The sequence below is a fragment of the Hevea brasiliensis genome, chromosome 5 (assembly GCF_030052815.1).
Source record: "Hevea brasiliensis isolate MT/VB/25A 57/8 chromosome 5, ASM3005281v1, whole genome shotgun sequence".
NCBI lineage: Eukaryota > Viridiplantae > Streptophyta > Magnoliopsida > Malpighiales > Euphorbiaceae > Hevea > Hevea brasiliensis.
The window spans coordinates 76,497,644-76,522,049 of NC_079497.1; the positions used below are offsets into that span (position 1 = coordinate 76,497,644).

The 24,406-nt window shown below is 36.0% G+C and overlaps 1 protein-coding gene across 1 annotated transcript in view; it reads right to left on the bottom strand.

Moving 5' to 3' along the window:
• Positions 1 to 6,038, bottom strand: part of LOC131180114 (uncharacterized) — a gene marked incomplete at its 5' end in the record, with an annotated part of 40,931 nt that extends 34,893 nt beyond the window's left edge. The window contains one exon of the mRNA XM_058147732.1: positions 5,383 to 6,038. Coding sequence (XP_058003715.1) covers positions 5,383 to 6,038 — 656 coding nt within the window. The remainder of the gene's footprint in view (positions 1 to 5,382) is intronic.
• Positions 6,039 to 24,406: the final 18,368 nt, after the last annotated feature.

Below are 24,406 nucleotides of genomic sequence, written 5' to 3' on the forward strand. Positions count from 1 at the left end.
TTTACATGAACATCAAAATACATTACATAAGTTTCATTTACACAAAAGAAAATAAAAGTTAGTTACAAAATACTAAAATGAAACCTAGTGTCCTACCAATGCACTGAAGATGGTGAGGTGACACGGACACTATGCAGAGCTGCAGGAGGTCTCACCCAGTCTGTGGTCTACCGGACTCTCGGTCAGAATCTCCAGAACCTACACATGGCAAAAGCAACGCGCTAAGCAATAATGCTTAGTGGTGCCAATAATATAATAAAAAGAAATAACAGAAAATAAATATGTAGTGAATGTATTAATGTCTCATTATAAATAAATTTTCTTTGAGTATTTATAATCGTACTTATTTTGTACTGGTTATATTCATTATTTCATTACATTTATCCACTTTCATTTTTGGTTGCCCAAGTAACCTATACTGGACAACTGGATTGGATAAACGGGTAAACTGGCACTGGGTATCAAGTACCTCGGGCTGTCACACCATCGGTCACATATGTATCTCCCGGTGTGCAACAGAACAGCTAACAAGCTGTAATAACATCAGGCACAAGGCCAAATCTCAACACAATGTAAGAATGGCTAAAAGCCATGAAATCACAGAATAGTATAATGCCATGTGCAGTACTGCTAACTGAACACTATTGGCATGCCAAACTATCCAAACCAATCTTGTTAGGTATACTAGGGCATTTGAAACTTTTGAATTTTACAATTTTTGAATTTCAAGTTTTGGTGTTATTATTCCCTTCCTTAGTCAACAAAAATGTTGACTTTTGCATAGAAAATAGGTACATTGGTTTTAACACTCCCAACATACCACATTTTGCATTCAAAATTTGTTGGTATTGGTTACCAATACCATTTCTAAGCTTAAAATTAATGGAGCAGAATTTTCAGTTTTCATACCCTATCTTTACTGTTCCATTAGTTACTGTTACAGTGGGATTTTGGAAAAATGATAACATGAAAGTTGTTCCTTATTTTGTCTAGTTGAATTTATTTTTTTGAATCACTCCATTTGGAGATTTGTAGCTCAAGTTATGGTCCAAAAACCACAACTGGCCGGATTGAAAATTTTCAGGGCTGACCATATCTACAATGCAGTGAACAGTGACTGCAACTCAATTGCTGGATAGGTTCTGGTCATAATTTGGGGTAGGTTTCTTCATGAAAGCTGTTGCTCTATATCTTAGCTTGTTGCTGGAAAAATTTCAGGTCAATTGGGCCATTCTATAATGAGTTATGGCCAAATGAACAATCACTATTCATTTGGTCATTCTGCAGAAACTGGTTGCAGGACACCCGGATTGGGGCAAGTTTTTGGTCCACTTGGTTTAGTCTTATGGACATAGTTTCTTCACCAAAGTTGTGCCATTATGTGTCTAGTTTCATGTCCAATTGGCCAAACACCAATTGAACTTACACAGCCCAAGTTATGGCTGTCTAAACAGGCTGGACTCACAGCCACCCTACAAGTCTCACTAGGCAGCATACCAAATCAGTTTTCTAATGCTACAATTCACTCCAAGTTGTGGTCAATTTACCTCAAATGGTCACTAATTGACCATTAGAATGTTCGTATACCATTTCATGAGCAAACCGTAATTTTGTTCAAGTCTCCAAGTTCTCAAAGTTCAATTTATACATTAAACTTGCAATTTCAACTTAAATCATGTCCTTAAACATGAATTGAGTGAGAGAGAGAATAAATTGGGCACTAACCTTGTTGTGTGCCAATCCAAGCTTGAAAAACTTCTTTATTTTCACTTCTTTTTGCTGCCCAAGTATTGCACAAATCGTGATGACCAATTTTTGTGAAGGGAAGATGGGGTTTTATGGTGGGATGAAGGGAGAAATCAAGCTTACAAGGAAGCTTTCATGGAGGTTGAAAGAGGTGAGGGAGAGGGCTGCCAAAATTTGGAGAAGAAGAGCAGAAAGTTTTTTAAATTTTTAACTCATTTCTTTTCTTTTTAATTGGTTTAAGAGTGCTTGTTAACATGTGATTGGTGGAGGCCTTTTTGATGACATCATTATGATGTCATAATTCAAGTTTTCATTCAATTTCTTTTCTTTTCTCTCCTACCCATTTTTAATTCAATTTTTAACAATATTTATTCATATTTTAGATCATAATAATTATTTACTTAACTGGACAAGTCGGCCAAAAATCATCTCTGAAGACGAAATGACCAAAATGCCCTCCGTTTGGCTTAACGGGTCAAAATTGTCTGTATCGATTGAAAACTTTTTCTAAATATTTTCTTGGTATTCTAATGCCATAGGAACCTCAATGATTCTTCTCTGGAGTCCCAATAATTATTTTATAATTTTTCTCCCGGGTCTAGGGCTCCTAGTTGCGAGAAACGCAACTTCTCACTAGGTTATCTATCGCTAGGGCACCGGCTCATTTAACTTGGTTGTATTTTATTTCTAAAATTTTTCCTAAATTTTTCTTATTAATATTCGAGTTAATTATGGTTTCTCACTTTAGTTTAAATATTTTTCCAGACGTTCTAGCTGTCCGGACCGACACTGGTCACCGGGACAGTAGAATGTACGGAGTTGCTACAGGGAGGGTGTTACATTTAGGGTTAATTTTAATGAAAGAACATTAAGTTATTCAAGGTTGAATAACTCTTTAATGGTGGAAATTCATGGAGGAAGGAGAGAAGGAGTTTCGGCTAGCAAGAAGAAGAAGAAGCAAAAATGATTTTTGTTTCTTTATTTTGGATATTTATCTCTTAATTGACTTAGTCAAATTATCAAATAAATAAATTTTATTTATGACCTCATATATGATGTCACCACCTTTTTAACTTTTTGATTTTCCTCTCTCTTTTTTTTTTTATTTCTATTTTTCTATTAGTTTTTTAATTTAATTATCGATTCCGAAATTTTCTTTTCTCCAATTTTATTTGACAGTTGGGTCAGGAGTCAGCTCTCGGGGTCAATTGACCAAATTACCCCTCGCCGGTTCATCCCAGTTTGCAAATAATCTAATATTTCTTTCGACTCCCTGACCTAATTATTTAACTGGCTTAACAGTTCCTTTTCGTGATTTTCTCTTTTCCACTGTGTTTATAATGGTCCTAAGGAGCGCAGCGTCACATTTTATGGTTCGAAATTTAAGTTTAAAATGACTTCGCAGTCGTTCCCGAGGAGGTCACCCATCGCTGTGACTCTCGGCTCGTTTAACTTCTTATGTTTTATTTTTCTTATTTATACTTAACTAATTGAACATTACTAATTATTTGTGTTTATGGTTTCTCTAGTTGTCTTAAGTGTGGTTCTAATCCCCTTAATTGTTCGGACCGACACCGGTCACCGGAACAGTGAAATCTACCAGGCTATGCAAACGGGGGTGTTACAATTCTTTCCCCCTTAAAATAAATTTCGTCTCGAAATTTTTACCTGGTATCAATCTCTGAACAGCTGTGGGTGTTGTCTCCTCATGTCCTCCTCTCGTTCCCAAGTAGCTTCTTGGCCCGAATGATGGTTCCACAGCACTTTTACTAATGGTATCTGCTTGTTCCGTAGCTGCTTCACCTCATAAGCCATAATCTTTATGGGTTCTTCTTCATATGTGAGGTCTGGATTCACTTCTATTTCTTCTATTGGTAGTACATGAGATGGGTCTGATCGATACCTCCTCAACATAGACACATGGAAGACGTTATGTATCTTCTCTAACTCTGGAGGTAGTGCCAAACGATAAGCCAAAGGACCCACTCTTTCCAATACCTCATATGGCCCAACAAAACGAGGACGTAGTTTCCCCTTCCTGCCAAATCTCATAATCCTCTTCCAAGGAGAAACTTTGAGGAAAACTTTTTCACCCACTGCATACTGAATATCCCTTCTTTTCAAATCAATATAGGACTTCTGATGGTCTGATGCAGCTTTAAGTCGATCTCTGATTACCCTGATCTTCTCTTCTGTCTGTTGAACAATTTCGGGTCCAATCATTTTTCTTTCACCCACGTCATCCCAACACAACGGGGTTCTACATTTTCTGCTATACAAAGCTTCATATGGAGGCATCCCAATGCTTGATTGGTAGCTGTTGTTGTAAGCAAACTCAATCAAAGGCAAGTGTGTATCCCAACTACCCTCAAACTCAATCACACAATCCCGTGGCATGTCCTCCAAGATCTGAATTACCCTCTCAGACTGGCCATCTGTCTGTGGGTGGAATGCAGTACTGAAGTTTAGTCTAGTTCCTAGGGCTCTCTAAAGACTACCCCAGAATCTAGAAGTGAACCTAGGATCTGCATGCGATACAATGGATCGGCACTCCATGTAGTCTTACAATCTCATCAATGTACACCGCCAATCTGTCCAAAGCGTAGTCCATTCGATCGCGAAAATGAGCGGACTTAGTCGATCACGACAATGACCCATACTGCATCATGACTCTTCTGTGTCTGCGAAAGTCCCATTACAAAATCCATCGTTATTCTTTCCCATTTCCATTCTGGCACTGGTAGTGGATGTAACAACCCAGTTGGTACTTGATGCTCTACCTTTACTTGCTGACAAGTCAGGCGTTTAGATACAAACTCTGCCTCATCTCTCTTCATACCCATCCACCAGTAATGCTCCCTTAGCCCTCTATACATTTTTGTACCACTAGGGTGCATGGCAAAAGGAGACTCATGTGCTTCCTTCAAAATGATCTGCCTCAAATCAACATCATTAGGAACACATATTCTACCCTGGTGTAGCAATAGACCATCACCTCTGATTGAGAACTCTGGTTTCTTGCCCTGTATGACTTTTTCCAACAGTTTCTGATACTTTTCATCATTCTGAGCAGCCATTCTGATCTGATCAATTAACACTGGCTGTACATGCCATGCAACTGCTGTCTGCCCCTCATCATTAATCTCTAGACTTGCTTGTAATGATCTCAACTCATGTACTAAAGACAAAGGAGTAACCTGTAGACTTGCCATAGTCTTGCGACTTAAGGCATCAGCCACAACATTAGCTTTTCCTGGCTGATAGTCTATCAGACAATCATAGTCTTTTATCAACTCTAACCATCTCCTCTGTCTCAAATTCAACTCTTTTTGGGTGTCCAAATACTTCAAACTCTTATGATCTGTGTAGATGTAGCGCTTCTCCCCATACAAATAATGTCTCCAGATCTTAAGAGCAAACACGATAGTTGCAAGCTCCAAAGCATGTGTCGGATAATTCCTCTCATGCTGTTTTAGCTGGCGTGATGCATAGGCAATGACATTTTGATCTTGCATTAACACACAACCTAACCCGTTGTGAGAAGCATCGCTGTAAACTGTATATTCTTTACCCGGTGTGGGTAAAGTCAGGACTGGAGCCTCTGTCAAACATCTTTTCAATTCATCAAAACTTTGCTGGCATTTGTCCATCCACTGAAATTTCACATCCTTTCTAAGTAGCTTGGTCAATGGAGATGCCAACATGGAGAATCCCTTCACAAATCGACGGTAGTATCCAGCTAACCCCAGAAAACTGCGAATCTCAGTGATATTTCTGGGTGGCTTCCAATTAAGGACAGCTTCAATCTTGCTAGGATCTACCTTAATACCCTCTGCTGATACTATGTGCCCCAAAAAGGATATCTCCTTCAGCCAAAATTCACATTTCGACAATTTGGCATATAGCTGTTTCTCCCTCAAAGTTTGCAGTACAATCCGTAGATGTCTATCATGCTCTTCTGCATTCCTCGAATAGACCAATATATCATCAATAAATACCACAACAAACTGGTCGAGGTATGGTCTGAAGATAGTGTTCATCAGATCCATAAAAGCAGCCGGAGCATTAGTTAACCCGAATGGCATGACTAAGAACTCATAATGGCCATAACGGGTTCTGAAAGCAGTTTTAGAAATACTTTGCTCTTGTACTTTTAGCTGATAATAGCCTGACCTTAGGTCAATTTTGGAGAACACAGCTGCACCCCTTAACTGATCAAATAAGTCATCGATGCGGGGTAATGGGTATCTGTTCTTTATTGTCACCTTATTCAACTGCCGATAGTCAATGCATAACCGGAGAGTGCCATCTTTCTTCTTTACAAACAATACTGGCGCTCCCCAAGGTGACACACTAGGGCGAATAAAGCCCTTATCAAGCAGCTCTTGCAACTGCACTTTCAATTCTTTTAGTTCTGCTGGTGCCATTCTGTATGGTGTTATGGAGATTGGGTCCACACCAGGCATAACATCAATTTCAAACTGCACTTCTCTTTCTGGAGGTAATCCTGGCAATTCTTCAGGAAACACATCCGGAAAGTCACATACAGTAGGAATGTCCCTCAGTGCTGGACTCCCCACTTGGGTGTCTATCACATGTGCCAAGTATGCCTCACACCCTTTTCTAATCATTTTCTGGCCAGTGCAGCTAAAATGATGTTTAAAGGCAATAACTGTCTCTCCCCTGTTAGTAGTATGCCCTAGAGCAAGTCATTTAGTATGTATCTTGTACATATTTTTATTAATAAAAGGCATTTCCACTTTTCTGGTTACCTAATATATTTATGTGTAATAGAAAAGGTCCATTGATATTTTGTTAGAAATATTATTCTTAAGTTGTTAAGAATATGAGTGACAATATTTCTAGCACGAAGTATCATAAATAGGTTCACAATCGAGGATACTTCATAATAAGGACATGACTTATCTAGAAAGATTTTATTCATGTTTGTTCCCAAGTTATTTATATGAGATATAAATAAGATTAAATGGTGAGTCTCATGCCATATAACAAACATGATAGGCACTTATAAATGATAAGTAGGCCGAACTAGTGACACTTATGACAAGCACATGGAGTTTACTCTTGTCAATGTTTTGTCATAAATCATATCAGTGCATATAATCTTTAGACCTGAGATAGCACAGTTATCTTGTATATATGTAGTTTGAGTTTGATACTGCTTTCATACTTGTACTGTGTATGGGTATATGGGCATGGGTTGGCTCCTACTAGTTATATATGGAGGTAGGTGTTGATCAAGATGGAATCTGTTCCTCTAAGTAAATAGAGATAAAATCCTATGTTCATTTAATTGTTCTTGATGTTTCAAGTTCTGCCAGACAGATAGATTTATTCAGAAAAGAGTTTCTGATGAGAAAATCGTTTTAATCAAGAACTGGAATTAAAAGAGAACATAATATTCATAGCAAATGGAGTTTGACATAAACCATGACTTCAGCTTGAGTTGGGATTTTGTAACAGAGAGATTCTAGTGCATGGTAACATATGATTATAGGTTCATTTAAGGTAAACCTTATTACTAATTGGGTGGCCATGGCATGCTATGCTAGGTGTTAACCATGGTCTATGAGGTTCATAAAATGATTTAGAGAAATCATTTATGGTAAGAAAGAGTTCTGATGATATTAAGAGTTGATATCATGTCTCATTGCCAATTAGTGATGAGCCTAGTAAGTCACACACATACACAAGTTATCACCTAATTAAATATGATTTAATTAATTAATTAAAGAGTTTAATTGATTAATTAAATAGGTTTGACTTGCAATTAGTTTGCAAAGTCCCTAGCATGACTTGAAACCAAATCTAGATTATTGGATGTATAATATAAGTTAAATTTATATTTAAAGTGTTTAAATATGAATTTAATTAATGAGAAATTAATTAATAGAGATTAATTAATTAATTTATATTTGATATAAATTAATTAGAAGAAGAAAAATAATTATTTTGGGTTGAGAACTCAAAATTAAGACGCAGGGGCATTTTGGTCATTTTGCAGTGTGACACGTGGCACCATGAGATGGTGACACATGGCATAACACATAAGCTTTCCAAATGTTTTTTAATCATGTAAGATGATTAAAATCAAGATTGCATATAGGTTTGACACTTGGCACAATGTGATTGGGTCACTTAAACCTAGAGCTAATCAAAGGGTGACATGTGGCAAGGGTTTAATGTGTTAACCTAGCTATTTAAGTGTTGTTATGAGAAAATAAAATACAACCAGCAGCTACACTCCTTGGTCACGCCATTTTTCAGCCCTCCCTCTATTCTTCTTCATCTCTCATCAATTCAAAGAGATTAGCCATCAATCTCTTGAATTAAGAACACTATAAATTGTTTCTAGTGTCCTGTTTACATCTCTAATCTCTTAAAAGGCAGAACTTGAATTTATAATTAATAGAAAAAGCTTTAGAAGCTGTTCAAGGGCTGCCATAGGTGTTCTTGGTATGGACTAGCTAGAGGGACAACATCTGGTGTTTTGAAGACGAATCTCAAAGGCGCGAGACATTGCGAGGCATCAAGAGGTTAGTGTAATCGTTTTTGATTTAATCTAGGGTTCTAAAATTAATCTGATTAATTTTAAAATCTTAAATGGCAAATACAGATCCAAAAACATATTAAAAGAGTTTTAATATGTTGTTTATCCTTGAAATCAAATAGATAAAAATAAATCTTGCATGATGCATGTGACCTTAGGTGAAAATTTTTGAATTCAATGGTATAAACTTGTGTTTTTCACGCTTCTGTTCCTTCAATTGGTATCAGAGCCACTATATTTTCCATTTATATTGTTTATTATATGATTTAATTGTGTGATTTGATCATGAGATGATTGATCCAGTGCTGGTTGGATCAAGAGGTGTGGCGGCATGCTTGATGAACTCCAACATGGTGGGCATGGCTTTGGAAGATCATGGTGCGCATGGTTGTTATTAAATTCTGTAATTGTTGCATGATGAAAGGTTCATCATATGACTAATTAAAATGTTTAATTAGGATTTTTAATCACACAATTAAATTATGATTCAAATCAAAAATTTTAAAAATTGTTTGAATGTGATTCAAATCTGAATTTTAAAAGTTGTTTGAATGTGATTCAAATCTGAATTTTTAAAGTTGTTTGAATCATATTTAAATCTGATTTTTTAAAATTGATTGAATGTAACACCCCTAAGTTCGGTAGTGCGTTCTGCTGCTCCAGTGACCAGTGTTGTCCGGACAGCTAGGATGCCTAGAACTACACTTCAATATGAGTAAGGAGACATAAAATAATGAAATAAAAGAAAAGAAAATACAAGAAAAACAAAGGAAAAATAATAGCAAAGAAATGTAATCAAGTTAAGCGAGCTCGGGAACCCTAGCGATGGGTGACCGCACCGGGAAGTCACGGCGTGGACCGTTGACTAGCCCTGGACTGCGGGAAACCCTGGAAAACATTTTTAGGACTTAAATAGACCCTTATAGAAGAATAAATATCATTAGGAAGATCAAAGAAAAATTAAATAATTAGTACAAAGAAAAGTGAGAAATCGAAAAACAGACAAAACCCGGTGTTACCGAAAAATCGGGAATGCAACCCGAACAGGGGCATTATGGTCATTTGACATCCCGAATTGTCTTTTGACCTAAATGTCCCTTGAAAATAAATAATATTACACTTAGAAAATAAAATGAAAAATTAATTTGGTGGTACCTAAAATAAAAAACAAGAATTAAAGGTTAAATGTGGAATAGTTAAGCTTATAATATGAATTATTTGTGTGAGTGGGCCACTAATGATTAAACTAAACATAAAATAGGCTGATGTAAGTCCACTATAACAGCTGAAATGTTCATCTTCTTCATTCCATTAAACCTAACCAAATTGAAGAGAGGAGAAACCACCATTGCCGTTTCTTCAAGCTTCATCTAACCCATTCACTTCACTTCTAAACACTTAGATTTCTTCATTAAAGTTTGTCTACACATCATAAGGAAGAGCTTGATACCAAAATCAAGAAGTTTAATCAAGGTTTGGCAAGTTCGAACCATAAGGTAAGTTTGTATTTTTGAAGATTGTTTTGTTAAACTTTGTGTACATGTTTTGGGTGTTGGATTTGTGAAGAAAATTTTTAAGTTTGAAGAGTTATTGAGATGTTCATTTTGGACAGCCATGGAGTTATGTATTTGATGAAATATTTGTGCATATATTTAATGAGAAATTATATTGGTTATGGTGATTTAATATCCTAGTAAATTATTCCATATGTATATGGTGATTTTTGCACTTGGATGGAAATTGATGAATTGTAGGACACTTTTGTGTTGAGGAAGCTTTTCAGCAGCCTTGGGATTCTTGGATAAATGTATGTGTTCATGAAGGTGTTGGCAGAAATATTGACATTAAGGTTGATGGATATGTATATAGATTGATTGTGTAAAGTGTATGTAAGAACTAGTAAGGTTTAGGTGTATATGTGATTGTACTTAGACTTTGTAAATGTGAGTTTTAATTGGTGTGTTAAGGATGTTTGTAATCTGCCCAAAGTGATGTTAATGTAAAGTGGAATATGGTTTTGGTAATGAACCAAAACAGAATTGGTAAGGGAAGTGGACATATAGTAATGTAAGTGTGTAATTGATGTATGTTTAAGTAAGGTAGTTAAGGGCAGTATGCATTTTAGTCAATAACTTTAAATGTGTAACCTCAATTGGTATGAGACCAATTGGAGGTGAAACTAGGCACAAAATGTGCCAACTTTCATTGAGAAAGCATACCAAAATTCTGCTTGCAAGGTGACATAAGAAAATGACCAATTCGGATTAAGTGCAAGTGAGGCCTGAAAATTGACCAATTGGGCAGCAGTTAGTTTTTAGGCCATAACTCACTCAAAACAGGTCCAATTGACCTGAAATTTTAACCATGAATAGTTAAGATGCATACCTACAAGTCTTATGAAGACACCAAAGCCCAGAAATGACCAGAAGTAAGTCAAAAAGATTGCACAAGTTCGGGTCCAAAAACTGGCCGAACCAAAGTTGACCAAATTGACCTAAAATTGACCTAATTTGATGCCATTTGACCAGCAATAGTATAATGACCACAACTTGGTCTACTTAACTCGGATTAACCTAAAATTTTGCCCCGCGTTCCATAAGACATAGATCTACAAGTTTGTAGTTTTAACTGAAACCCGAAAGCCGAGGGAACTAGGTCGTCCGGCTAGGTCAAACTAGTATCCCGGAATCCAGCAAGTTGCATTAAAATGCACTAAACAAGGAAATGAGTTTGGTAAAACGTAACAACCCTAAAACCCTATCGAATGTGAGATGTTAATGACACTAAAACTTAATTTACCTAAAACGCATCGAGGGTCGGTATATTAGGTGATTGAGCAAATAATAGCCTTCAGTGAATTACTTATCGAACATTATCGTTAGAGACAGTTTAATTTAGTACTGAAACACTTCAAATTGTGTTTCTCAGTTATCAAAGACTCAGGAAAAGGGAAGGAAATACTGAGTCCAGACCCGGAGACAGTTATCAGAGGTTTGTGCACAACAACTATTTCTTTTGAATTTTTCAATTGAAATAAATTATGACTATTTGTACATTATTGTTTTAAATTGTGGAAATGTGTTTGAATGGATATTTATCGCTTGAAAAGTACTGTAAATGGTTTGAAATTGTGAGAAATAGTTTGAATGATATTGATGGATACTTATTGATTGAAAAGCATTGGAAATGGTTTAAAACCACAGCTATTATGTATATTGATTGTATTCCTCGCTAGCTTGTCTAGTGGGACGAATTGAATTCCCTCTCTGGCTGAAGTGTCGAGGTGTGTGCCTGTTGAGGACGAATTGGATGAGTACTCATATTTTTGCTAGCTAGCTATGTTATTCCTCATTAGTCATTGACTTTTGGGATGAATTGAATACCTCATTAGCGATCGGCTTTTGGGATGAATTGAACTTGGGAACATGATTAAAGCTGTGTGTGATTTATTGATGCATATTGTAAGATTGTAAAATGAGTTTAAATTCTTATTGACATTCACTGTCTTTTGAATTTAGCTATGTTTTGATTACTGAGATTTATTGTAAGATTGTGTTAAATTCCTTATGATATTATTGTCTTGAAATTAACTATGGTTTTAAGTATCCACTATTTATATGATTTATGAATTGTGATTTAAATTGTATTTGGTTAATGTTGTGCACCACTGAGACATTGTCTCGTGATAGTTTATTCTTTATCGCGAGTGAGACAGACAGACAAGGCAGCAGACTAGGCTGCTAGTACCTCTAGCGAAAGACTACCGGGTATAATGAGTATACCAATATTTTGTATTTTGTAATGTAATGTATATTCACTATATGTATATTTTGTTTTGGTTTGAGCAGTTGTAAATTCAAATTGTACCTTGCAGTTGTAAATTAATTATGAGTTATTTTGGCTTGTAAAAATTGTATTATATTTTCTTTATCTCAGTCTTTGAAAAATTACTGTGAATTTGACTTGAGAAATATGTTGTGTTGAGAAAAATGTTGAAGTTGAGATTTGGAAATATATTGAAGTGCTTTTACAGGTTTTCTGAAGAACTATTTTATCCAAAATACAGATGGCACTCTGCCAAAATTTTTACAAAAATTCCAAATAATTCAAATGTGTTAGTTCTATCACTCCAGTTCAAAAAGGTTTTTAACACCTGTAAAATAGTGCTCACCACTGTAAAAGAAGTAAGAAAAGTTTTTAAAATCCCTTGTAGTGTATTTAATGGATTATCAGTAGACGGAGTTGGTAATTCATTAGGTATACTACGGGATCATGTTGTGCCTTACAGAGGGGTAGGGTGTGACATTGAATAAAATTCAGATATGATTTTTTAAAAAATGTTTGAATGTGATTCAAATCTGATTTTTTTTTTAAAAAAAATGTTTGAATGTGATTCAAATCTGAATTTTTGAAGTTGTTTGAATGTGATTCAAATCTGAATTTTTAAATTTGTTTGAATGTGATCCAAATCTGAATTTTTAAATTTATTTGAATCATATTCAAATCTGGATTTTTAAGTTGAATATGAGATATTCAATTTAATTTAAGTATGTATGTTTTATTTAATTGTTAAATAGTGATATGCATGATGGATGATCATGGACTATAAAAGACCAATGTGATTGGATTTATTTCTTTTATGTTTTAATTAATTGATATAAATTAATTAATTTATTTTAATTTTATTTTGGGCATGTATTATTAAGTTTGTAATAATTTTTGGGTTGTAATTTCATTTATTTAAGTTCTTGTAAATTCACCTTGGTATGCCAAGGATTATTATGTAATATTGGATTGCAAGAAGTTCAAGGAGGTCAAGAGTATTGGTGGGACCAGTGGGAGGAATTCAAGATCAAGTGTGTATTATGTACTCCTTCAGCAACTCTTGTAAAATGAATGAATGAAATGCACCTAGGAATGCCCTGATTCAATTCTTGGTGGCTCATAATTGAATCCCTTAGAAAGTCCATGATCATACCATATTTACTGCTTATCCATGAATGCATGAGATGTATGGAAATGTATGCAATTATATGATATATGCATGCTAAATGGATAATGTGCAAAGTGAGACCTTAATAGTAATTAGAATGACCATAAAATCTTCCAAACAAATGATTAAGTTGGATATGCTATAATTAAAGTAATTATAACATAGGCCCTCCATTGGGGCAATTATTTTAAGAAATTTTAAATAGTTGCATGAGATGCAATTAATTTAAGAGATTTTCTTAAGAATAATTGTTAAGCATGAGATGTTGTAAATATGTAAATGGTTTGGTGGCCAATATTGGATGTACCTGAGGACATTAAAATTATTTACATAATTACTGGCTCAATGGGATCAACTTAACTAATGCAAGATAAGTCAATAATGGATGTACACGAGATTTTGAGCATTAGGGGCTAGGTAAAGGATTGAACCTCACATGAGATGTGATGGGCAAGGAGTTGCTCACTTATAGTTTATTATAATTCCAATAATGGATGTACCTGAGGTTGATCAATAGAATTATAAGAATTCAATCACCCACTAGAAATCCATCCAACTAGGATTTCCGTTTCCTACTTTGGAAGTGTAGGATTCGCTAAGTTAGTGGGAGGACCAATTTGATTAAAAGACCATAATCATTTTGGTTAATTACATGATACATTTACTAATTAATGCAGTTATTTTCTGCGATTAATTTTACGATAAAAATGAGCACAAAACAACCACCACCATCCAATATCCTTGCGAGCATACTTGATCACAATAGGTTGACAGGACCAAATCATGCGATTGGCTAAGAAATTTGAAGCTTGTCCTGAACCTTGAACATATAGGATATGTTCTAGATTCAAATGTTCCTAGTCCCTTACCTCCAGAGGCCACACAAGAGGAACATGATACTTTGGACAAGTGGAAGGAGCATGATATGAGAGCTAAGTGTTACATGCTTGCTTCCATGAGTAATGAGTTACAGAAGCAACATGAGAACATGCAGAGTGCGAGTGAGATCCTCCTTCACCTACAAGAGTTGTATGGTGAGCACAGCAGGAATGCTAGGTATGAGATATCTAGACAGCTATTCCGTATGAGGATGTCTGAGGGACAGAATGTTAGGGATCATGTCCACAAGATGATTTGGCTGATTGAGTAGTTGGAACATCTTGACTTCAACATGGATTTCCAACTACAGACGGATTTGATCCTTCAGTCCCTTCCTGAGTCTTTTGGGAATTTTGTGATAAATTTCCATATGACTAAATAGGAATGCACCTTAGCTGGTTTACTCAACATACTGGTTATTGCACAAAAGAATATGCCAGGCAATAAAGGGAAAGAGGTAGCTTTGGTTGCATCTTCTTCTGCTGGAAAGTCCAATAAGAAGAAGGGCAATAAGAAAAAGAAACCTCAGATTCCTGGTCCTTCCAAGAAAACAGCTAAACAGAAAAGGAAGACTAAAGCTGATGGAGGCAAAGGAAATTGTTTCCACTGCCAAAAGGATGGGCACTAGAAAAGGAACTGCCCAGAGTATCTTGCTTCTCCGAAGGACAAGAAGGATACACATTCGAAAGGTATGTCCATATCTTGTTATTTAGATTCTGATGATACTCATAGTTCATCTACAGCTTGGGTTTTAGATACTGGTGCCAGTTCTCACATTTCTAATGATATGCAGGAACTAGCAAATAGTAGCAGCTTGCATTCTCAAGATAGTAGAGTCCGGATTGGCAATGGCTCAACTGTTGAAGCTTTAGCCATAGGATCTAAATCTTTTTACATGTTTGGACATGTTTTGTGTTTGGATAATATTTTATATGTACCTGATGCTTTTAAGAACATCATTTCTATATCTAGTTTGACTAGAAATGGCTATGAATTTCAGTTCACTGATGATGTTTGCAATATTTATTTTGGAAATAAATATGTTGGTTCGGGTTATATGAATGATGGTCTTTATTATTTGGATAATAATGACAAACACAAATTGAATGCAAGTGATCTAAAAGAATGCAATGCCATGGTGAAAACCAACTCAAGTTCAAAATATATTTGGCACTTAAGATTATGTCATATTGCAGAAGATAGGATTGCAAAATTGGAGAAAATGGGGATTCTATCCTCATTGGGCTCTGAGCCTACTCCAACTTGTGAATCTTGCCTTCAGGGTAAAATGACTAGATCACCCTTTGTTGGACAAGGGCTAAGAGCTGAAAATATTTTGGAGCTAATACATAGTGATGTATGTGGTCCATTTAAAGAAATGGCTAGAGGTGGTTTTCATTATTTTATTACCTTTACTGATGATAAATCAAGGTTTGGGTATTTGTATTTGATGAAATACAAACATGAATCTTTTGAAAAGTTCAAAGAATTTAAATCAAGTAGAAAATCAAAGCAGAAAGAATATTAAAGCTCTTGATCGGATCGTGGAGGTGAATATTTGAGTCTTGAATTTGATGAATACTTGAGAGAGCATGGCATTGTTTCTTAGTGACTCCTCTAGGAACGCCACGGTGAATGGTGTATCTGAAGGAGAAATCGTACCCTATTGGATATGGTGCGTGAGTCGATCGACTATCTTGATATGCCAATCTTCTTTTGGGGATTTACATTAGAATCAGCTTTGTATATTCTGAATAGGATTCCATCAAAATCAGTTTCTTCCACACCTTATAAGATATGGCATGGAAGAAAACCATTAAGATTTGGGGTTGTCCAACTTATATCAAAAAACTAAACACTGATAAATTGGAGACCAGATCAGAAAAATGTCGATTTGTTGGATATCCAAAAGATAGTTTTGGATATTATTTTTATTTGCCTACTTCACAAAAGGTTGTGATAAGTAGAGATGCCACATTTCTTGAACAACAGTTTGTTCAAGAAGGAGGCAAAGGAAGGCAAATATAGTTAGAATTGGAGAATTCTGACCAAACAACAGATCAGATGGATATAGATCCATCTAGTTAACCAATACCCATTGATGAAACATCTACAACTGTTTCTCGTAGAACAACCAGGGTATCTCACCCACCAGTGAGATATGGTTTTCTTCATGAAGAAGAACAAGAGTTGTCTACTCATGAAGAAGTAGATCATGGAGATGATCCACTTACCTATGAAGAAGCTATATCAGATATAGACTCTTCAAAATGGATTGATGCTATGAAATCCGAGATTGATTCCATGTATAAGAATCAAGTTTGGGATCTTGTTGACCCACCTGAAGGTATTATACCTATAGGGAACAAATGGGTTTTCAAGAAGAAAATTGGTTCTGATGGAAAGGTAGAGACCTACAAAGCAAGGCTAGTAGCGAAAGGGTTTCACCAAAGGCAAGGAATCGAGTATGAGGAGACTTTCTCGCCTGTTGCCATGTTAAATCAATTAGGATTTTATTAGCAATAGCTGCATACTATGATTATGAGATTTGGCAGATGGATGTCAAAACAGCTTTTATCAATGGATACATTGAAGAAAACATTTTCATGGAACAACCTAGGGGATTTGAATCCCAAGATGGTTCCAAGGTATGCAAGCTAAAGCGATCCATTTGTGGGTTGAAACAAGCTTCGAGGAGTTGGAACATCCGTTTTGATGAAGCCATTAAATCCTTTGGTTTTATCAAAAATGAGGATGAGCCATGTGTATATAAGAAGGTTAGTGACAGTGCTATCACTTTCCTTGTCTTATATGTGGATGACATACTGTTGATGGGTAATGACACAGGTATGTTGACGACTATAAAGGTATGGTTGTCAACTACATTCTCCATGAAAGACTTAGGGGAGGCAACCTATATTCTTGGAATTCGCATCTATAGAGATAGAGCGAAAAGAATAATTGGTTTATCCCAAAGGTGTTAAAGAGGTTTAACATGCTTGATTCCAAGAGAGGATTGTTACCAGTGAGACATGGCATCCATCTTTCTAAAGAGATGTCTCCAAAGACACCTGAAGAAAGAGATAAGATGGATAGGATTCCATATGCTTTGGCTATTGGAAGTTTAATGTATGCAATATTGTGTACTAGGCCGGATATCGCATATGCTGTTAGTTTGACTAGCAGGTATCAATCCAATCCAGGTTTGGAACACTGGATAGCTGTCAAGAATATTCTTATGTACTTGAGAATAGCTAAGGATTTATTCTTGATTTATGGAGGTGGAGACTTGCAATTGGATGGTTATACTAATTCTGATTTCCAATCAGATATCGATGATAGAAAGTCTACCTCTAGATATGTGTTCATTTGTAATGGAGGTGCAGTCAGTTGGAAGAGTTCCAAATAGAGCACGACTGCAGATTCCACTACTGGTGAGTATATTCTTTGCATCGAGATCTTTGCAAAGGAAGCTGTTTGGATAAAGAAGTTCGTGACAGAACTTACAGTAGTTCCTTCCATTGAGTCAACAGTTCCACTACACTGTGACAATAATGGAGCAGTCATACAGGCTAAGGAACCAAGGTCTCACCAGAAATCCAAACACATAGAAAGGCGCTACCACATTATCAGAGAAATAGTTTGGCGAGGCGATGTAGCCATGCAGAAAATAGCATCAGCTGAAAATCCAGCTGATCCATTCACTAAGCCTATGTCACAGACTTAGTTAGACTGACATCTTGAGAAGATAGGTCTAAGATATTGTAATGAATGGCTCTAGTGCTAGTGGGAGATTGTTAGTAGTATTCCCTAGAGCATATCATTTAGTATGTATCTTGTACATATTTTTATTAATAAAAGGCATTTCCACTTTTCCGTTTACATAATATATTTATGTGTAACAGAAAAGGTCCATTGATATTTTGTTAGAAATATTATTCTTAAGTTGTTAAGAATATGAGTGACAATATTTCTAGCACGAAGTATCATAAATAGGTTCACAATCGAGGATACTTCATAATAAGGACATGACTTATCCAGAAAGATTGTATTCATGTTTGTTCCCAAGTTATTTATATGAGATATAAATAAGATTGAATGGTGAGTCTCATGCCATATAACAAACATGATAGGCACTTATAAATGATAAGTAGGCCGAACCAGAGACACTTATGACAAGCACATGGAGTTTACTCTTGTCAATGTTTTGTCATAAATCATATCAGTGCATATAATCTTTAGACCTGAGATAGCACAGTTATCTTGGATATAGGTAGTTTGAGTTTGATACTGCTTTCATACTTGTACTGTGTATGGGTATATGGGCATGTCTTGGCTCCTACTAGTTATATATGGAGGTAGGTGTTGATCAAGATGGAATCTGTTCCTCTAAGTAAATAGAGATAAAATCCTATGTTCATTTAATTGTTCTTGATGTTTCAAGTTCCTGGCCAGGACAGATAGATTTATTCAGAAAGAGTTTCTGATGAGAAAATCTTTTTAATCAAGAACTGGAATTAAAAGAGAACATAATATTCATAGCAAATGGAGTTTGACATAAACCATGACTCCAGCTTGAGTTGGGATTTTGTAACAGAGAGATTCTAGTGCATGGTAACATATGATTATAGGTTCATTTAAGGTAAACCTTATTACTAATTGGGTGGCCATGGCATGCTATGCTAGGTGTTAACCATGGTCTATGAGGTTCATAAAATGATTTAGAGAAATCATTTATGGTAAGAAAGAGTTCTGATGATATTAAGAGTTGATATCATGTCTCATTGCCGATTAGTGATGAGCCTAGTAAGTCACACATATACACAAGTTATCATCTAATTAAATATGATTTAATTAATTAATTAAAGAGTTTAATTGATTAATTAAATAGGTTTGGTTTGCAATTAGTTTGCAAAGTCCCTAGCATGACTTGAAACCAAATCTAGATTATTGGATGTATAATATAAGTTAAATTTATATTTAAAGTGTTTAAATATGAATTTAATTAATGAGAAATTAATTAATAGAGATTAATTAATTAATTTATATTTGATATAAATTAATTAGAAGAAGAAAAATAATTATTTTGGGTTGAGAACTCAAAATTAAGACGCAGGGGCATTTTGGTCATTTTACAGTGTAACACGTGGCACCATGAGATGGTGACACATGGAATAACACATAAGCTTGCCAAATGTTTTTTAATCATGTAAGATGATTAAAATCAACATTACATATAGGTTTGACACTTGGCACAATGTGATTGGATCACTTAAACCTAGAGCTAATCAAAGGGTGACATGTGGCAAGGGTTTAATGTGTTAACCTAGCTATTTAAGTGTTGTTATGAGAAAATAAAATACAACCAGCAGCCACACTCCTTGGTCACGCCATTTTGGAGCCCTCCCTCTATTCTTCTTCATCTCTCATCAATTCAAAGAGATTAGCCATCCATCTCTTGAATTAAGAACACTAGAAATTGTTTCTAGTGTCCTGTTTACATCTCTAATCTCTTAAAAGGCAGAACTTGAATTTCTAATTGATAGAAAAGGCTTTAGAAGCTGTTCAAGGGCTGCCATAGGTGTTCTTGGTGTGGACAAGCTAGAGGGACAACATTTGGTGTCCTGAAGACGAATCTCAAAGGCACAAACACGCTGCAGTGCATCAAGAGGTTAGTGTAATCGTTCTTGATTTAATCTAGGGTTCTAAAATTAATCTGATTAATTTTAAAATCTTAAATGGCAAATACATATCCAAAAACATATTAAAAGAGTTTTAATATGTTGTTTATCATTGAAATCAAATAGATAAAAATAAATCTTGCATTATGCATGTGACCCTAGGTGAAAATTTTTGAATTCAATGGTATAAACTTGTGTTTTTCACGCTTCCGTTCCTTCATCCCCTTGTATTACTACATCACCATACTGAGGAAGACCAAAAGTGACTGTCTTCAGTCTACAGTCAATCATGGCGTGATGCCTGGCTAACCAATCCATGCCCAAGATAATATCATAATCTCTGAAGGGCATTTCAATTAAATCAGACAAAAAGGTGTGTCCTTGTATCACCAAAGGACAGTCCCTATATAGCCTATTTACTCTGACCTCCTGGCCTAATAGACTAGTTACTAGCACACCATAGTCCATTGGTACACACGGAATAACAATAGGACACATCACACTAGCACTAACATATGAATGTGTGGAGCCAGGATCAAATAACACATACACATCTTGGTCAAGGATGGAGAAAATACCAGCTACAACTTCTAATGTTTCAGCTACCTCCCTCTGACACATGGTATACACTCTGACTGGTGTACCACTGGGTGCTGGCTGGTTAACATTGCTCTGACTACCAGGAGTGCTACCAGGACCCCTACCTCTGCCTCTACCTCTAGCAACTGATGGTGACCCTCTAGGTGCAGAGACTTGGGCTGATCCTTCTGATGTAGCAAAAGATCCAGACCGGCGCGGACTAGTGCAATCCTTCGCGAAATGTCCACTCCCTCCACAATTAAAACATGCACCAGTGGCTTTGAAACAAACCCCGCCATGAGTTTTCCCACAAGTTTCACACTGTCATACTGATAGAGATCCTCAAGAAGCTTGTTGGGTCAGCTGACCAGACCGGGGTGGTCTTTGGCCAGAAAATCTACCTCTGCCAGATTTACGAGAGCTAGATCCTCCAAACTGTTTCCTCTTGCCAGAACCACTTTCAGATGCTTGTCCAGTAGTCTTTTCAGTTTTCTCTTGAGGACCCTTCTTCACTGCCCCTTCTGATTCTATCCTTTCTAGTTCCAAGGCCTGTGAAATCAATTCAGCAAAATTCTGATGTCTGAAACCCACGACTTGCATCCTCAGACTTGGCCTTAATCCGGACTCAAACCTCTTGCATCTATCTCTGGGGGTGGAGACTAAGCTTCCACCATAGTGGCTTAGCCTTGAGAAGTCTCTCTCATACTCTGCTATAGTTCTGTCCCCTTGTTTCAAACTCAGGAATTCTTGCAATTTCTTATCTACATAAGCATCAGGAACCCACTTCTGCCTGAATTCCCTCAGGAAGTCTATCCATGTCAACACAGGCGGCTCAACCAGGCTGTGGGGGATGGTCTTCCACCATCCATATGCATCCCCTTGAAGAAGAGATACTGAATACTCAAACTTCATCTCTTCTGTACACTGCAGTTTTCTGTAAACTCGTTCCATTCTTTCCAACCACTGTTCTACCTCCAGTGGATCCACAGTGCCTTTAAACTCAGTGGCCCCAAATTTCATCAACTTTTCATATTGCCGAGCTGAGGGCTGTGGTTGTGCTACAGGTACTGGCATTTGAGCTTGGGGTGGCACATTACCCGCCATTTGCTGGAAGAACGCAGCCATCTGCTGTACAAATTGAGCGAGGAATCTGCGGTCTTTGGAGCAGAGCCGGAGTGGCGACCACTCACGTTCTGGAGTGCTGGGGCTTCCCCTTGAACCTCAACCTCAACAGATTGTTCTTCGGAATGATCTCCTCCCATTCCGTTTTCCCAAATTTTCTACTTCCTAAGATCAAACACAAGGAGGTTGACCTCCGTTAGTGCATATTCATGATGTAAATATGTCATATGTATCAATTTAAGACACTTGAGTAGTTGTACTTATCAATAAAATATTCATACACATAGTCAAAATTTATTGAAAAACCATGCTCTGATACCACTAAAACATGTCACACCTTACCCCTCTGTGAGGCATAACATGATCCCGTAGAATACTTAATGAACTACCGAACTTCACCTACCGATAACTCATTAAGTACCCTACAAGGGATTTTAAAACCATTTTCTTACATTTTGGAAGTAGTGAGCATTTTGGTGAGAATTAAAAACCATTTGTTCAAGCTTAAATACTAGTAAAAATTTTGTCCATTTTAAATTTTGCCGCAAATTTTATAAAAATTTTGACAGAGTTCCGTTTGAAAACTGGAGAAAACAGTTCTTCAATTACCTAAAAAAAGCACTTCCAAAAATACTTCACAACTCCCAACCTTCAATAACTCAATCAACTCAGTTCAACACACTTCAAAATAATTTCACAATACAATTCAAGACTTATCATCTCAAAATATTTAATATCTCCAATCACAAAGCATAAAGTAAGAATTTCATAAGTATAAATATTAATTTACAGAAGGAAATCCAAAAAAAATATTATTACAATTTATTTACAACTGCTCGACTACATTGATACATACAACATTTATATATTTACATCAAAATTATCTACAAGGGTATAAAATAATACCCGTACAAAAGATTGGTGTGATCTTCAACTCAGTAGCAGCTCACTCTGCTGTTTTTTCCTTGCTCTTATCTGCGACAGCAAAATAAGCCATCGCTGAGTATAAAAATACTCAGTGGTGCACAATAAAAATTTAAAATGCAATAAATAAAACATTCATTGCAAACACAATTTAAATGTTTCTCAATCACATTTCACAAATATTAAAGTTCATAATAACATCATCTTGTCAAATAATCTATTAAACACAGTTTAGTCAAACAATTTCATAAACACAGTGTTGCCAAAGTCATACACAACTTAAGCCATGACACAAAATTTTCGATCAATGCCGCGTTGTACACCACGACAAAGCAATCTCAACCCCATTAATCAAAATCAATGAGGGAGGTAGCTAGCTAGCTAATGAGTACTCATTCGATCTACAACCTCAACTGGCAAGCCAGAGAGGGAGGAAAATAAACGATCTCAACCCCATAAATGGAGGAGGAATAATGTGGTACTGTCATGCTAAGTGTGAGCATAAAATCAATTCAAAACAATTTATACAAACAATTTATGAGAAATTTGATCAATTTTCAAAGTCACATTTACGATTATAAAATGGCAAGACAGTACATAATTAATCAAAGAAGTCAAATTTTTGAGATTAAAAAATTTAAACAATTATTATTGTGGACAAACCTGACTGGAGTCGCCTTGAAGCCTTGACTCAGTCTCTTTGAGTTTCTAAGTCTTTTTCAGCTGAAACACACAGTTTCACAGTGTTTCAGTACCATAACTTAGCATAAATCCAAAAATAAATTTCACTTCATTTTTACCTAGCTTTAATGTACGAATTTCGACGTTCTTGAAGTTTTTGTGTTTCGGGTTACTATTCACTACAGTATTCAAGTCAAATTGTTGACTTTTTAAGGCTTAATAGGTATGGGAACTCCAACTTCACCCACATACCACATTTTGGTCACCAAACTTTTTGGTTTTGGTCATTTTCTCAAAGCTTAAGTCCTTTTTGCAAAATTGTCAAATTTTAGTTTTGGTGCTCTTAGTTGCACTATTCCATTGGTCAATCTACTATTAGAATTTGGCAAACCTTCCTTCATAGAAAATGTTCCTTATTGTTTTACGTGTATTCTCAGTTTTGGATCACCACAATTAGAGTTTTGTAGCTCAAGTTATAGCCAAAATATAATTACTGTTTACGTGCACTGTTCATACTGCTATTTTGGTTCTGGCAGATTTTTTATCAAACTTCGTTCAGTAATTTGATCAAGTTAAGTCTATAATTTGGTCTAATTTCCTTCATACGAAATGTTCTAATATATCTTAGGTTTCCATCGGTTCAAGAATCGCCTAAATCAGAGTTTTCTAGAGAGAGTTATAAGCATTGGAACTTTACTGTTCAAATAGAAATCTGCAGTTTTGCAAGTTCAGTAACTCAACTTTGCCCAATAATTTGATTAGGTTAATGGCATAATTTGGGTTCATGTTCTTCATGAAAGTTTTAGATCTATATGTGATCTAACCACTGGTAAAATTTCAGGTCAATTTGACCTGCCTAGCTCGAGTTATGACTAAATGAATAAATACTGTTCATTTGATCAGTTTGTACAGTGGCAGCCTACTCTCATTTCACTTTGGTCAATTGGTTCACTAAGTTTTAGTCAGTTTTTGGCCATGGTTCCTCAATGAAAATTGTGGCATTTTATGTCTATTTTCATCTCCAATTGATGGCATATCAATTGGACTTGTAAAATTTCCATTTTGGTCCTTCAAAGTTGGCTTGGTCATGCTGCCAGCAGCATGACCTTTCACCCTCCGAATTTGGCTTCCACTCTAACAATTCCCACACATCTCCTTTGGTCATTATTGACCATTTTTCAGTTCACAATTGGTCAAAGTCATCATTTATGCATTTCTCCAAAATTTGCC